General features: G+C 48.9%; 1 protein-coding gene across 1 annotated transcript in view; it reads right to left on the minus strand.

Annotated features, from left to right (window-relative positions):
- SIAH3 (siah E3 ubiquitin protein ligase family member 3) overlaps positions 1–1,508 on the minus strand; it is a 46,854-nt gene extending 45,346 nt beyond the window's left edge. The window contains exon 1 of the mRNA XM_052786099.1: positions 1,120–1,508. Coding sequence (XP_052642059.1) covers positions 1,120–1,254 — 135 coding nt within the window. The 5' untranslated portion in view covers positions 1,255–1,508. The remainder of the gene's footprint in view (positions 1–1,119) is intronic.
- Between the last annotated feature and the right edge of the window lie 13,633 nt (positions 1,509–15,141).

The raw sequence follows: 15,141 nt of genomic DNA on the forward strand, positions 1-15,141 counted from the left end.
CCCAGAGCTGGCAGCCTGGTAGAATCAACATCTCCCTGCCTGAGTGCAGCCTGAGACTGGAAATATAACTCTGGGAAATCTGCCTTTTTTTTGGGGGGGGGGACGGACGCTGCTCTGAAGAGAGATTTACCCCATCAATGGACCTCCTGGGGACCCGCAGCTTGGGAAAGATGCTCCCCGCAACCCCTCCGAGTTCGTCGCAGGGAGCCCAGCAGAGCCAAAGATAAGTTGTCCTGAATTAAATTAATTTCTGAGCTTGCGTCGGGCTAGTGGATTGACATCGCAAGTCAGGTTCGCAAGGAATTCCCACGAAACAGAAGCCACTTTGTTGAAGTTGGTCATTCGCTACCGCGATAAAGTAATTAAAGCCTCCCAGTCGCTTTCTCCCCCTGCTGCTCTTTCTCTATGTACAAACATCAGGGCTCTGGCATAGACAGAGCTGTTGACACTTTGTCAGTGAAAATCCAGAACTGTGTGAGTAAGAGAAATGTTTTTCGGGGACTATAAATAGTTTTGCATTAAGGCAAATATATTCTGCCACCTAGAATAGATTCACCTTGCAAACGGCTTAAGGACAGTTTCAGCACCAGAGGAACGCCTTCAGACTCCGCTCAGGAGACAAAAACAGCCTTTTTCTCCCAAAAAAAGCAAACAAGACCAGCAGCCGGAGATTCCTCTGCTGCCACCCCCCCCCTCGCTGCTCCCCACCACCTGGCAGCATCCCACTGTGCTTGGGTGTCAGCCTGGGAGACCACCCAGCATCCTTCCACCAAAAAAGGGACCTTAATTCATCCGGCTAACTTTTCCAATCATTTTTTCCGGCCTCTCGCAACACCCGTGCTCATTCCAGGGGTGAAAGGGATGAGGAAACTTTGGGGAGGGGGAGCAGCGACTTCCCACGATGGCTCGGAGCAGCGGGTTGCTTCTCCTTCGCTCCGAAGGGAATCACGCAGCCAGACAATGCAAACACCCTCTTTGCCAGGGCTGCAATGTGTTAACAGCACTTTCCCCTTGCTGCCAGAGCATCGTTTCGTTCCCTGCGTAGAAACACCAGTGGGGGGGGGGGGGAAGGGGGGAAGACGAGAAGCTGTCAGAAGAGCAAAAATATTTTTAACTCACCTTTAGGCTGTGTGTTGGGTTAACGACGCAGACAAGTTGCCCGGCAGCTGAGAAAACCCTCTTTGCCTTGTAGTGCTGAAACCGCAGGTGAATGAGATCTAACACAGCCCCAAAGCACTGGGTGAAGAAAAGCATCACAACTTTTGGCGTTGCTGCTGCTGGTGGTGGGCAGGGGAAGCAGCGAGGGAGCCCCTGAGTCCTTGAGCCCGGGGAGGGAGTGCAGTCGGTGAGAGCTACGCTCCAGCACGGCTTAGCATGCCTTCATATTCATCATCAAAATAAGACGGGAAGAGGCTTGCAGCAGCGGGGCGGCCAATGGAAAGGACAGAAATGTTATCCTTGAGGTCCAGAGACAGCCAATAACGAATGCCTCCCCTCCAGAAATTCCCTGATGAATTGAGCCTGGTGGAGAATGTATTATTGAACATTACCATACATCAGCACATTGCATTTATCTTGTGATTACAGCCAGTCATACGTAAGGCTGTGGAGATGTGCAGGCAAAATTGATTGCTTAACGTCTCCATTTATTAATTGCCTTAATTTAACAAAAGAGTGCTCAGATACCGAAGCTAAATGTGAGGCGCGGGGAAGGAGCTCAACAGTGAAACTGTTAGAAAGTAGCAAAAATAGATTAAGCAGGCTGTGTTTTACTGAGGGAGAAAAATCAAATATGCAAAGAGAGTTACAGTTCCTTGCAGGGGTTAAACAGAAGTAGAGCTCGCTGTATAAATAGATTCACGTCTGTGCATTTGCAGGCTTTGATTTGGATTTTCACCACTCTGAAGTTTTCTAAATTGTATATTCTGCTACTTCACAAGGGTCCCAGAACACAAATAACATTCCCCCCGGCCCCCCCCACCTAAAAAGAGGAGAGGTCAGGTCTCGGGTCTGGTGTAACTTGGAATAACTCCATTTAAAGTCAGCAATGTTTTCCTGATTTACACTTGCCGGTGGATCAGGTCCATTGGACACAAAACATGGCAATTACTGGATGCTGGAACTATGAGAGCATAAAAAGGCACAGAGCATGCTTCTAAAAATAATGAAATACATGATGCATGAGAGCACACACAGAGAGAAACTTGCACTGAGGGAAAAGTGGCTTCTAAATCAACAGAATAATTAAACATGCAGAAGGCTTTTGCTTGTCATTCATCTGCATATCGGTGGGCAGGAAATTGTGAATTAGCCATTAGATCATCCTAGGCATTAAAAAGGAATTAGGGAAGTGCAAGGAAAATAACACGCTTTTGCGTATTATTACCAGTGCGTATCTCTGTTGGTGGGCAGGGATCCTTTTCGAGCCATTGACTCTCATTAAACTTGAGTCCCCACAACCGGGTTTTCCGGGAGGTGACTACGCCAAAGCAGCCGAGGGAATCAGAAAGCACATTCATTTCATGGGACAATCCTGTGTGATATGTTGCTCTGCTTGTTAATAAATCAAAGAGGGTCAATTTAATTAGCTCTCTGCCAGAACTTCCTATCAGGGTGCTATTTAGGCTTGCTAGCTAAGTACTCAGATGGCTTATTTAGCCTTGGTAATCCTTTTTTCCCTTCAAAGCAGAACAGATAGAAGTAGCTTTTCTTTCTTTTTTTTCTGCTTCTTTTTAAACGTGAGCCCCGTGCTGGGGCTGAGGCTGCTGCCTCTGTACAGCACAGGTTTCAGCCTGGGACTGGATTGTCACAACTGCCTCTTCCTAAATCAATACTGCAATACTGGCTCTGCCAGACTGCAGAGAGCCTGTGCATAAAAAAAAATAAAAAAGGAGGCCTGTGTAGATAAATAAGTGGGAAATTGTGAATGCTGGAACAGCTGACAACACAACCCCTCCCCAAAACATTAAAGACGGGAGGAATATGTATCTTTCCGTTCTTAACATTGGCTTGTAAATGAGAACAGGGGATAATTTTTGCAGCACTGAGAGACACTTGGAGAATATTTGCAGACAGACTTGAGGACAAGTGAGTGAAATGATTTGCTTAAATGTATCCTTTTCTCCGTTCCCAAAGTAACTGTGAGCACCCAGCTATTTATTATTTACTTCTTCCTGATTTGTAGTTGGTAGCTGCACAAACACTTTATACCAGCAAATTTTAGCCTGTAAGTTAACAGTGCAATTATTCTGCCATCAAAGCCTTAAACGAGCAAAAGGTCCTTGCTATTTACGTTCGTTATTGCCACCTAAATCCCCTGGGATTATTTCTGTTTGACCGATCGACTCAACTGAAAGCCTAGGCTTGGGGGGGCATGAACACATCCGTGGGCAGCGGAGACGGCACCCCTCATCCCTGGTGTCCAGCCAGCCTCAGGGCTTTGGCAGTGCCACAGTCCAGCCACCCTGAGACCCATCTGCCTTTCTGGGGGGGCAGGAGAGGTGTCCCTGATACCACAGGAGCACAGGGACATCTTCAACCTAAATATACATCCTGGGCACTGCGCTGGTATACAAGAAGGGTTGTCATTCTTGCGAAGAAAAGACCACTTTCAAGGGTGGGCAGGGGACCTTTGCCGTGCCCAAATCCCCACATGCGTCTGTGCCCATCTTACTTTCTACATACGACCTTCCGAGGAGCATCTCCCTGCCAGCAGTATTTGTGGAAAAGGGCGAAAACGAGCGCTCAGCGCATCTGAAGGTAACTCCTGCTCAGTCCGCGAGTTATGTTCATGGAGGCGCTTTTGGAAAATGTTTTATCGCCCATATTGTTCACGTCCCGAGACCCACACGCAGCACCCTCTTACTGCATTTCAGCACATGACTTAGCACCGGCTTGACAAAAGGACCCTACACCCACCCAGCCACAGCAGCTGGCCGTGCACCCAGCTTCGCTTGCAAGCAAAAAGCTCAGCAGTGTGGTCTAGTGTGTGGATGTGGATCCAGGTCTTTCTTCTGCTTTTGCACACAGGGGCTCTCAACCAGCGCAACTCCATTAATTTGAGTTTGTGGTGGTCTCATCCAGCCTTGGGGATGCAAGGTCTGCTGTCCTACCTGGGCTCAAACCACGGAGCGGGTCCTCGACGGCATTATTTAGCTGTGTGGATGCAGCCAGAGAGAGGAGGGATGAGTCCACGTGCAAGGGGCACTTGATGAATCCCATTTAACTACTGGTTGCAAATTTCTGGCGACTGTAGCCGTTATTTCCAAGACAGTTAATTCTGTAACGTGCAAGTGTGACATGGCAAAAGGCCATAGGCTAAATCTTCATTAGGATTCAGATTTTGCCAAATTAACTGCTCTAGTGGCATCACCGTAATACGCATGGGATTATAATGCTCTAACAGCTCAGCTGCTGGTGCAGCTGCATCAGGTTAGCACGACAATAGGATCAGCTAGACATAAAAACTGGTCGCAGTGGTGCTAGGTTTCCAATTTGCCTGCTTTGCTTTTGGTCTGTGCTGCTGAGGTGAAAGGGAAACGCTCGTGGGAAACCGTGGTTGTCCAGGCACTGGGCGACTTGGCAGGACAACAGCCTGGGAGATGCATCGTTTCCAAACTCACCATTAAATTGCAGGGCTTGGGTTTCAATCGGATTTCTTTACTGGGCACTGTTGGGGGTGACCTTCCTACATGCTGCTCTCTCTCCTTCCCTGCCCCACCAGACACCACAGTGAATCCAAGTCCCTTCTCATCCCTACTTGTACAAACCCAGGTGGGCACCTCTTGCTGACATCCACAGGATGACTCCCACACAGACGGCACCAGGTTGCCCTCCGTTACCAACAGCCGTAGGGGAAACCTAACCTGCCTCGGACAACACCGGCACTAGTCTTTATGCCAAGGATGGGAGAGGCAGATGCTGTTGAGAGCATCATTGGTATCCGTTCAGGCAGCTTACCAGTGTGTCCCCGTTGCTGATTGCCTGTAGGATTTCTGGCAGTGCCGGCTGACGCGGGACGTACTCTGTCTCCGCTACTTATGTTTCCCTGGGGCAGGGAAGGACCCCTTTTACACCCTCAGCCCTCCTTCTAGGGGTGCTAGTTGGCTTTTTAAACAGGTCCCTGCCACCTTCTAGCCAAGGTGCGAGTCCATTTTCTGCCTGGCTAGGTGCTGGAGGAGGAGGATCCGTGCCAACTAGGCACCTCTCCTGCACTTGTCTACATCTGAGTGCATCAGCCCAGCTCCTTTTGTAGGCTTGAGGGGAATGGGGCATACTGAGGATGCATTTCCCTGACCTGGCTGGGACATCAGGCAGTTTTCTACATCCTTTGGATGTAAACCCAATGTTTGAAGCTTTGTCTGCTCTCCTGGTCTCACGGCAGGTTTTGAGGAGAGGTGTTTGCACTGCCAGTTATCATTTCCCTCTGTTGTCCACCAGACCTTTTAACCAAGAAGATAAGAAACGTCTCACTAGCTCAGTGCAATGGTCCTCCAGCCCAGCACCCTGTCCCCAGCAGTGACTACAGGAGATGGCATTTCGAGCCAGGTTGTAGGCAGGGGCCACCACCCGTCATATTGGGGCATTGGAAGGCACATCCCTAGGGAAGCAGAACCAGCAATTTTTAAAACTGGGAGAAAAGTCGTAGCCCTCCAGCCTGCCCCCTGTAAAGCACACGTCACTTCATACCAGCTGCCTTGTGCTTTGGTTGGAGCCCATCCTTTCCAAAAAGCCCGGCTTTGAAGTTTCCCACGAAGGACACCGGTGGCACCTCCTGGTGAGTTCTTCCGAAGGTTATTTATCTTCACCACTAGCATTTTTTATCATATTTCCAGTCTGAATTATTTTCCTGCATAAGCTTCTGCCTGCAGAAAGTCATCGTGCTTTCCCTTTCTGAGCTGTGGCAGCCTCTGCCATCACAGCCCTTCTCTATGTGAAGACACAGTTTTTGCCCAAAACCTCCTTCAGCAAACCCGACAGACAAATAGTGTTTCCTTTGCTAAGCACCTTTCTTGCCCACAAGCAGGTCACTCTTGCAGCTTCTCTATGCATTTTCTTTACCTCCTCATCTCTTCTTGAGCCTGATCCGCTCCTCACCGCTGATGTGTGCAGAAGCAAAACGACCCATTTGGCTCACTGCATCACGGTGCACTGGTTACAGGTGTGACACATCCCCTCCTTTGGGTCTTCATTCCCACACCTCCTTTTTGCTTGCAGGACAGATTTCACACCACTTCAGCCCAGCTACGTGGGAGCCAGAGCTGTCGGCGGACAGGAAGGAGAACTGCAAACTTCCCTGGAAAATGCATGGAGGTACTCCCTCCTCTCGTCTTCTCTGGTGCCTACAGTGATGAGAGGCGAGAACATCAGCGATTCTTTTTTCCTCTTTTAAAAAATGATCTATTTTTTCAAAAGCAAAGTGCTGTCAAATTTTTGGGGTTTACCAAAGTACTTTATTTATTTATTGGTGAATTATTTTGCCAAATATGCTTTCAAAAGTCCATTTTGACTCCATGCAGCGATATAAGCAATAGCAAGCCCTGGAGTTGTATGGATGCTTTAAGCAGAAACTGATCTTAAATGTCTCAACAATTTTCATTTTCTCAAAAGGACAGCTTTTATTGGGCAAGAACTATCAAAAGCAGTCTTTAAATCAGTTAAATAACATGCCAATTAAGATACCAGTGATAAATGCCACCGATAATCTTACAGAACTAGGGAGAAAACAGAATTTTCTGAACTGGAACCAGTTTCACAATTCTGAGGTTCTTCCCGACATTTCCTCAGCGCCGCCTTTCTCCTCCCTCTGGGCAGCTCCCCTTCAACCGTGCGTGGTCATCGCCCTCAGAGCTACTTTGCAATGCTGCACATCTAACACCATCGCTGGAATAACTGGAGATGCATCTGGTCATTGTTCACGCGCTTGGGCCACGTCTCCCCCATCTGTCACAGGGCAAAAGTCATTTCTGCAGCCCCTGGCTCCCTGCAGAGCATCGTCAACGCACAGCTGCTGAGCTGGGCTTTTTTCTGCTAATCTCCCTTTGGCAGAAACTTACATTTCCCTCTGGTATTGAAGGACACTAATATGGCAAGAGGTGTTTTTCTTTTATTCCTTTCAAAGCCATCCTTCCTACATTATTATTAGCAGTACATGAGTTTTCTAGTTGCTGGGTCAAGAGGGGAATTCTTCATTTCTCCTTGGGGGACATCTGCTGCCTAGGGAAAAAGTTTGCTGCCTCCACCTTCTTAATTTTGTCCTTTCACACCGCTGCATTCGGTATGCTCTCCCTTCCTCTGCTTGCTTATTAACGGGAGAGTTTATGGCAATATCTCATGCCACTTCTCTCTGCAAATGTTATACCCGAGAGAGCATCTCCTTTAACTCTCACCAGCAAGCCAGCAGCTCAATAAAGACACTTTACATTTTCATGCTGTTATTAGATAAAGTAACTGCCATCATTTCCTATTCATAGTGGCTGCCTGGTGCCTACATTACCATAAGGATGTATTGCTTTCAATTCCAGCCTAACGCAGTGCCCAGCTGAGAGTCCTGCTGCCCCGGCACGGCGGGATGGATGGACCGTAGCTGCCTCGGTCGCCTTGTATAAGAGAGAAAAAGCACCAGGAGCCAGTAGTGATGGATGGAGAAGGCTCCTTCTCCTGCTGACAGCCCGGACAGTGGTTCGTTCAGAGGCAGCCTCTAATTCCGAGCAGGTTTTAAGGGCTGGGGAAGTTTCTCATTTGCCAGGGAGCCCGCCGGAGAGGCTGTTTCTGGTGATGCACTGCAGGCTGGCGTTTCGGTCCCCGAGCTGCAGTCAGCCGGAGGCAGCGGCAGTCAGCAACATGGGCTGGTGGCAGAACCGTTGTCACCCTTTAATCTCCTTGGTGTGCTCTCAGCTCCGGCGCTGGTTTGTAATCAGGATGCTGGGGGCCTCCCTAGGAGCCCGCCAGAGTCACAATGGGCTTTTTTTTTTTTTTTTTTTTTCCGCTCCAACTGCTTTAAAACAGACGCAGAGACGCATGCACGGAGGAGATGTGTGAAGGACGGGGAGGTAGCAGGAATGAGACAGACTTGCTGCGCTCACGTCAAAGCGTGAGCGGGTTCTGGGCGTGCGGACGAGCCCTGCTGAACCAGGTCGTGCTGCTCCTGCCTCCCCCGCCGAGGAGGGCCTGGGCATTGAAGAGGTGGAGGGCTGTGTCCAAATGACCCAGCAAGACAGACTGAAATCCCTGCTCTTCTGGATCACGAGAATGATAAATAATTCAGGCTTGCTTCGGAGCTTTGGATCCTACGTCCATGTTTTCCTGGTCTTGGATTCTTGTCTCTTCAAAATCTGGTCAAGGCAGATTTAGGAGACGTTTGTCGAGGATTTTCCAGCCGTCAGAGGTGGCACACATCTTCCTCTAGTGGATGCCTATGCCTTAATTAGCCAGCTATGCCTCCTGAGACAGTGGGGAGAAACAGGTCTGGGGCATCTCAGGTTAAAGGAGATATCTAAAATGGGTTAGATGACTCACCACCTAAAAGTACCAAATCACCTCCGTTGACGATACGCCTGTGACTCTCCCAGACGAAACACCACGCTCCTCCGCGACCAGGTGAGATGAATCCCAAGCCCAGCAAGCTGGGCATTGCCACACAAGCAGCGGCTCCAGTACGTGGCATCCTGCAACCCCAGAGAAGCCCCTTCACATCCCACCCGGGCAGTGGGTGCCATGGCGGGAGCTGCTTCGGTGAGGACCTGCTTGTCACCGGCATTGTCCATGACCGGGGGGGAGAAGTCTCTCCAAGGGGTCCTGCCTGCTGCAGGGCTATGTGCATACCCCACGCCGCAATCCCTGGCCACCACATCCCATTAGTGAAGGTCCCAGAGCCCATGTGGCCCCAAATTAGTCTGGATACACACCAGTGCAAGAACTTCTGCGTCCTCTCCGGTCCTCCTCCTGCTTTGGGCAGTGGAGCTCCCCATCGCCAGCCATACCCCTCACCGACACAGACATGGGCTGGGGACGGTTGGACGAGCGCCAGCTAGGTCTAAATTTCAGACCCCCTTTTCTAAATTTCTAAACCCTTTTCATAAAAGTCTCTGGGACAGAGACCAGCAGTAGCCTCCCATGTGGTCCTGGCTAAGCCCAGGGACCACCACCACTATCTGAAGGTCTCACCAGCTCCTGCTATCTAAAGGCTCGCAGATCCCACTGATGACCGCTGGCCAGGCAGAACACGTAGCCTTTCCAAATCTGTATTTACTCATTTGAAAAACGTGCCTGCCAATGCCGGTGTTGCTGAAGTATTGCTGTGAAGCTCAATTAGCTAATGGCACAGAGATTCGGAAAGCGACGTGGATGGGAGACAGTACTCGGTGCCAAGTGCTGTTAAGATGATTACCACGTCCCAGTGTATCACCAGCGGCATCCATCCCTCGTGAGCTGCACGCAGTAACAGCTTGCCTTGACCACGTCCTTTCACATCTGTACGTGCACCAACAGCCAGTGGCATTTTTTTCAGCCCACAGATAGCCCAGGTCGAGCCCACCTAGCTCAGAGACGGTGCAGGGACTCATCTGCCCAGAAAGTGTGGACAGAAAAGGATGCTCAATAAGAAGGGCCTCACCTGGAGGACCGAATCCTCTCCCCATGTTCACACATGGTGCTCCCGTGACACTGGTGGCATTTGTAGAGAGGTAGCTGAATGCAGTATTTCACTCTTAGACCATTTATTTCACCTTCAGGATCTTCTCAGGAGGAAAAAACAGAGGTGGGTAGTCCTCCCTGAAACAAATTTGGGGGCTGTCCTTCAGCTTAATATACCCTTGCAATTATGCTGATGTCAGCAGAGACGAAGCAGACTGATGCTGGCCAGCACAGTGGAAGACACCCAGCTATGTCCTGCAGCAACCATTTCTTTCTCTGCATCTGGACTAGCATCTTGTGGGCTAGAGACAGGCTGTGACGTCCAGGACCCACATCGCATCTGTCTCGCCTTGATTAACAGGGCAAATAGCAAGGCGAGAAACGCTGGGGAGGGATGTCAACGTAAGACCTCTTTTTACCTCCTCTTTGCATCACAGGTGGAAAAGAGATGCTGTGCCATGTTTCAGATGTGGTTGGAGTCACGGACAAGGCAGAAGACGTTGGTAGAGCAGGGGAGAGGGGCAGGGGGAGAGTTAGGGGGCCAGAACATGTGCCTATAAATAATCCACCTTCCTTGTATGGTAGAAGGAGATGTATCTGGAGTTATTAACCTTGGTTATAAACCCTCAATTCACTATTTCCTTGGAGCAAGCTGGCATAGCAACCCTTCACGCTGGTGGCCATGTCACCCCTCTGGGCAGGTGGCTTCTCACCTGTGTAGTTTTCAACAGTGCTTGAAATAAATTTAAAATATGTCGCGCTGGAAATGACAATGACCCAATAAATACTTGTAGCCACATCGCGCTCCAGTTTCCCTGGAGAGAGTAGTTTTAATACTGACAGTGTTGCCTCTGTTTTAGGGCACAGCCACAGGACAGACCTTATTGCTTTTCTTCCTGCCTTTGTAAATTTAACTAAATTAATTTGATTTATATAGCCAATAAACAGGCACTTCTGTCCCCTGCTCTCAGACACAATTGTCAAATGGACTGTTCCTGCAGCCACCTCTCCGCCAATAATAACCACGTCTTTTAGCTGAAAATAATCATTTAAAGGGGCAACTGCCCTAATTGCCTAATGTCTTAATTCTGGGTCTGTTTTCCAGAGAATAACTAATGCTTTTCATAACGAGATCGGTTGTCGTCTCTGGGGATACAACCACCTTCTTCCTGGAATGTTTTTCTTGCTGGAGGACACGGATGGAAACCGAGAGCAATATTGTCGGCGCAAATCCCAGCTGACATTACGCGTTCCTGACTGTGATCCAGCTAACTCCCAAGAGGCGAGCAGAGCCTGACCTCGGCGCAGCCAGCAGAGATCAAGGCTGCAAGCTCCCAGCCTGGGGTTTAGCTCTGCTACTTTACGCTGAAGGGAAAACTCCCAGAGCCTGCTCTCCAAGAAGATTTTTCTGGCAAAGCAACTGTTTTGAGTTAAACGTCTTGATGCGAAAACATCCCTCTGCTGGCAGTAATAGCTGAGGGAGAGTTCCCAGTGTGATTTGTGTGTAATAGCACTGGGACTAAAACTGCGTGCGTTGCTAATCACGGCACATCAAAAAGTCAGGCAGTAATTTAAGGCTTGATTTCTTTTTTTCTGGGGGGGGCGGCTCAGTGTTTCAATTTCTATTTGGCATTTCTTACCAAAAAAATCCGAGCCTTCAGTAAAACTGAGCGTCCAGAAAGCTCAACACAAAACCTAAAAGCAGGTTATCAAGACCAGCCTGACTATATCTTGACCCATTACTAGAAAATAAACAACTCCTGTGGATCTTTTGCCAGCAATTAGCTAGCGGGCAGAAAATGTCTCCTCCCTGAGCCCCTCCACCCCTGCCACTCACCCACCCAGCTATTGCCCTCGATCAAGGAAAGCCCCACCGAGCAGATGAGCCCTGACCTGTGGCCTCGAGGCCACCGCGCTCCGGCTCGGGCGGTCTTGAGAGGCTTCCTTCCAGGCTGCACGCTGGTTTACATTTTAAATGGCAATTTATAAAACCACGATACAGCTAAAGCCGAAAACCCAACTTGTTCGAAAGCAATCCCTGTCGTGCAATGTGACAATGGCACGCCTCGGGGTTTGCCTTCTGGTTTGTTTTTTTTTTTTAATGTAAAGATATCAAATGATCAGCTGACTTTCCCGTTGCTGTTTCACCTCTCTGTATGAAGCAAGCCCATCAGAGACACTTTTCTTAATTACTCAGCAATCCCACTGAGATTCATTTGTCTCCAGGGTTAAAATATGCCAGGCATTTAAAGCGCAAACCAAATGATTGTATTAAAAGTTTGCCAGAAGGACTATCAGCATTTTATGTGTGTAACATCCCTGTTTGAACGATTGGGAAAGGTGGCTGTGATATATTCCGTTTAATTATTTCTTCTGATGGTTTTATAAATGTGCTCTCTACGATCTACAAGCAGTGTACATCTCGATTATATATGACATGTTTGTTTTTAACTAAAAGCAAATCAATAAAGAGACTCCACTTTTTATTTAATGTTGCTATTGGATGGCTCCTCAATAAAAAACCCACAAATATTAGTTGAATCATAAGAATCCAAACAGGCTACTTAACAAAGCATAAAAAATAGATGCCGAGCCTTTGTTTTGGAATTAGATTCTAAACCGTGCCCCTGCATCTGAAATGCAAAGCAGCAGAGCTGGTAAGGATAAGGCACGAAGCAGCACCTTCGCCCCTCCACCGGCTGGCACGGTGGCTTTGAATCAAAGCTCGAGAGGAGCCGTCCTGCCTTGGAGAACACCTGCCCCGGCCCCACAGCCCGTCACGAGAAAGGAATGAGCTGTGACGAATTGCAATCCCAAAGTTCAGATCAGGAATTTTTTTTGTGGGGTTTTTTTTTTTTTTTTTTGGATCTGAACCTCATTCAGCCCCTGATCCAGCGTGCAGCCCGGGGGGGTTGCCACCTCGTTTGCATTTCTTCCGTGCCTGCTGAGGGCGAGATGCTCCAATGCACAAGCGCAAGTGGGACAAAGTCGTGATGGAGGACCCAACCCCTCTCATGATCTTGGGTGCTAAATCCATTTCCTTCTAGCAATGAAAAAAACCCACGTTTTGGTTTCTCTGAAACACCGCCGGAGAAGGCTTGGCCACCCTGTGTCTCTTGGCTCTTCCATCCCTGGCTGAGCCCATGTGGGGCTGGAGCCCCTCGGCAGGAGGGCAGAGATGCGGGCTTGGGGACCAAGCCGTGGGGAACATCCCTCCAGTAAGGCTGGGCACAGAGAGGGTCTGGGTGCTCCGGGGTGGGGAGCACCCACGGCACCCCAATCTCAGCTGCAGGGGCACTCACAGCCCACGTGGGTGTCCTCAAGCCCCTTGGCCAGTCCAGCCTTTCCCAGCCCACGCGTTTTCCTGATGTGATTTTTTTTGCTCTCGCAGCTCCGTTCGCCTCCCACTGCCGGCCTCGGAGCGGTGATTTCTTGCCTCCTGGGGCACGTCTGGAAGTGGGCACATCCATGGACGAGATGGACTTCTCCACCTCAAAGGTCAGGGCAAGGAGAGCGGCGGAGGAGGAGAACAGCACTCAGATGAGTTCACACTTAGCAGTTATTGCTGATATTACTGATTTTCATCACGGGAAAGGTGAGCAAAGGAAAGGATTTAAATGGCTTTTGCTTCTTGTACATCCGATTTTTCCACCGTTTGCAGATCCCTTCAATTAATTTCTCCTGGAGAAGAGAAAGCCCTTCTAGGATCGTTTTCCAAGGCTTTGTAATTAATGTAAGCGGAGCCCTGAGGGGCGTTCGATTTGTGTTACAGTGTCAGTCTCATTTACGGTTAATTTGGGACAGATCCACTCCACTTTGCTTTGCTGGACTGTAGCATGGAGTCAAATCTGTTTATGAGATGCACTTTATTACCAGCAGAGGTACCCTCAGGGCACTACATCAATTTACAAGTACTTAGTCGCTGCTTTCTCTTAACCCTCTGACTGCCAGCGTATTTGCATTTTGTAAGTTAAATAAACAGTATTCGGTGGCTGACTGGGCCAAATAGCAATTTCTTTAGCTAGTGGATCCTAACGAACAAGATAGGAGTAAGGCAGACACCCATATCCTTGCAATACTGTCATTGCACCGTGATTTTTGAGCTGAAGATCCCTGGGATCTCTATGTGACAGTGCAGGGGACAGAAGGGGCGGTCAGTAGTGAGTATGAGAGCCTCCCCCTGCAGATGGACACAGGGGTTGAGTGACCCATCGCTGCCTGCACAAAAAGTCTGGGCAGTGCTGGAAAAGAGCTTGGAAGAAAGCCCACATATCCCAAATTTCAGACCTCTGCTCCCCTTTCCGGCTCCAGCCTTCTCCTGCTTCCTAGAGTCAGAATTAAATGAGGAATTGTTTAGCTGGTTTCACCCCGACACCGGAGCACCACGAAATCCCACCGGTCTCCGGGACGTTTAGACGATGCTGTGATCCTTCCGTGGGGGCTGAGCCGGGGACCGCTGATCCTTTGACCATGGCACCATCCTTGTCGGTGGCAAAGAGGGAGAGGGGGATTTGGGGGAAACGAGGCAAAATAAAGAGAAATGGAACAGTGTCAAAAAGGAGCTCAGGCTCACGGGTGACTCGATCTGCTAGAAAGGAGAAGAAAATTGTCCCTGATGTCTTCCAGTGAAAAACAACTTTTCCACTCAATAAACATTTTCAAGAACACACTACTTTCAATGATTTTTCATGATCTGAAAAGTTTTCATTGCCAAGAAACTCCCAAATGTTTCCATTTTTCAGACTCTGGGTTTCTCATGGAGAAACTTGAAAAAACATCAGCATGGACAACAAAAGTCCCTAATTCCACAGGGAAAAAAAAAAATCCCCATCAGCTCCAGCTGCAGTCCAGAAACAACTCTGCAAAGAGGACCCAGGAACAATTTCCCATCCTATTTGCTCACTTTGTTGGCAAGGAAAACTTTTCCCTTGGCTAGGGCTGCAGAACCATCTTCCTCCTACATCCTCACAAGAGGGAGTAATGGTCACACCATGTAGTACGGGGCAGAGATGACTCGGGTTCCTACGTCAAGGTCAGTCTTCTTCTAGACTCTCAACAGAAAATAATGTGAGAGAAATGGAGCACCACTGTAGCAGCTTTTGAGCCCTTTTTCTGCTCCAATCACACTTCGATGAAAGTTGGGGCAGGAAAATCCCAGAAGAGAGGGGCAATAAAACAGGGATCTGTAGGATCTATAAAGAGAGAGTGTCAAGAGGATTTAAATGGACAGCTTACATCAGATGGAGGAGTAAATGCGGTTAACAAGAAGCATTTTAAAGCCGATGGTAAATGACAACTATGTTCCTTTGCACCTTATTATTAAATTGTGTTGGATTAATCTGGCATTAAGTGGTATTTCTGTCTCTCTCCTCTGTCAGACAGATGCATCATTCCTGTGAAGCACTGGGTGTGATGTGTTTCACATGAGCTTCAACCAGCAGCGTGGGATCAGCCTCTGTTTGTAGAGGTTAGAAATGGAGTCCTCTTCCCTACTGCTCCCATAGGCTG

Source organism: Harpia harpyja, chromosome 4, assembly GCF_026419915.1.
Source record: "Harpia harpyja isolate bHarHar1 chromosome 4, bHarHar1 primary haplotype, whole genome shotgun sequence".
Taxonomy (NCBI): domain Eukaryota; kingdom Metazoa; phylum Chordata; class Aves; order Accipitriformes; family Accipitridae; genus Harpia; species Harpia harpyja.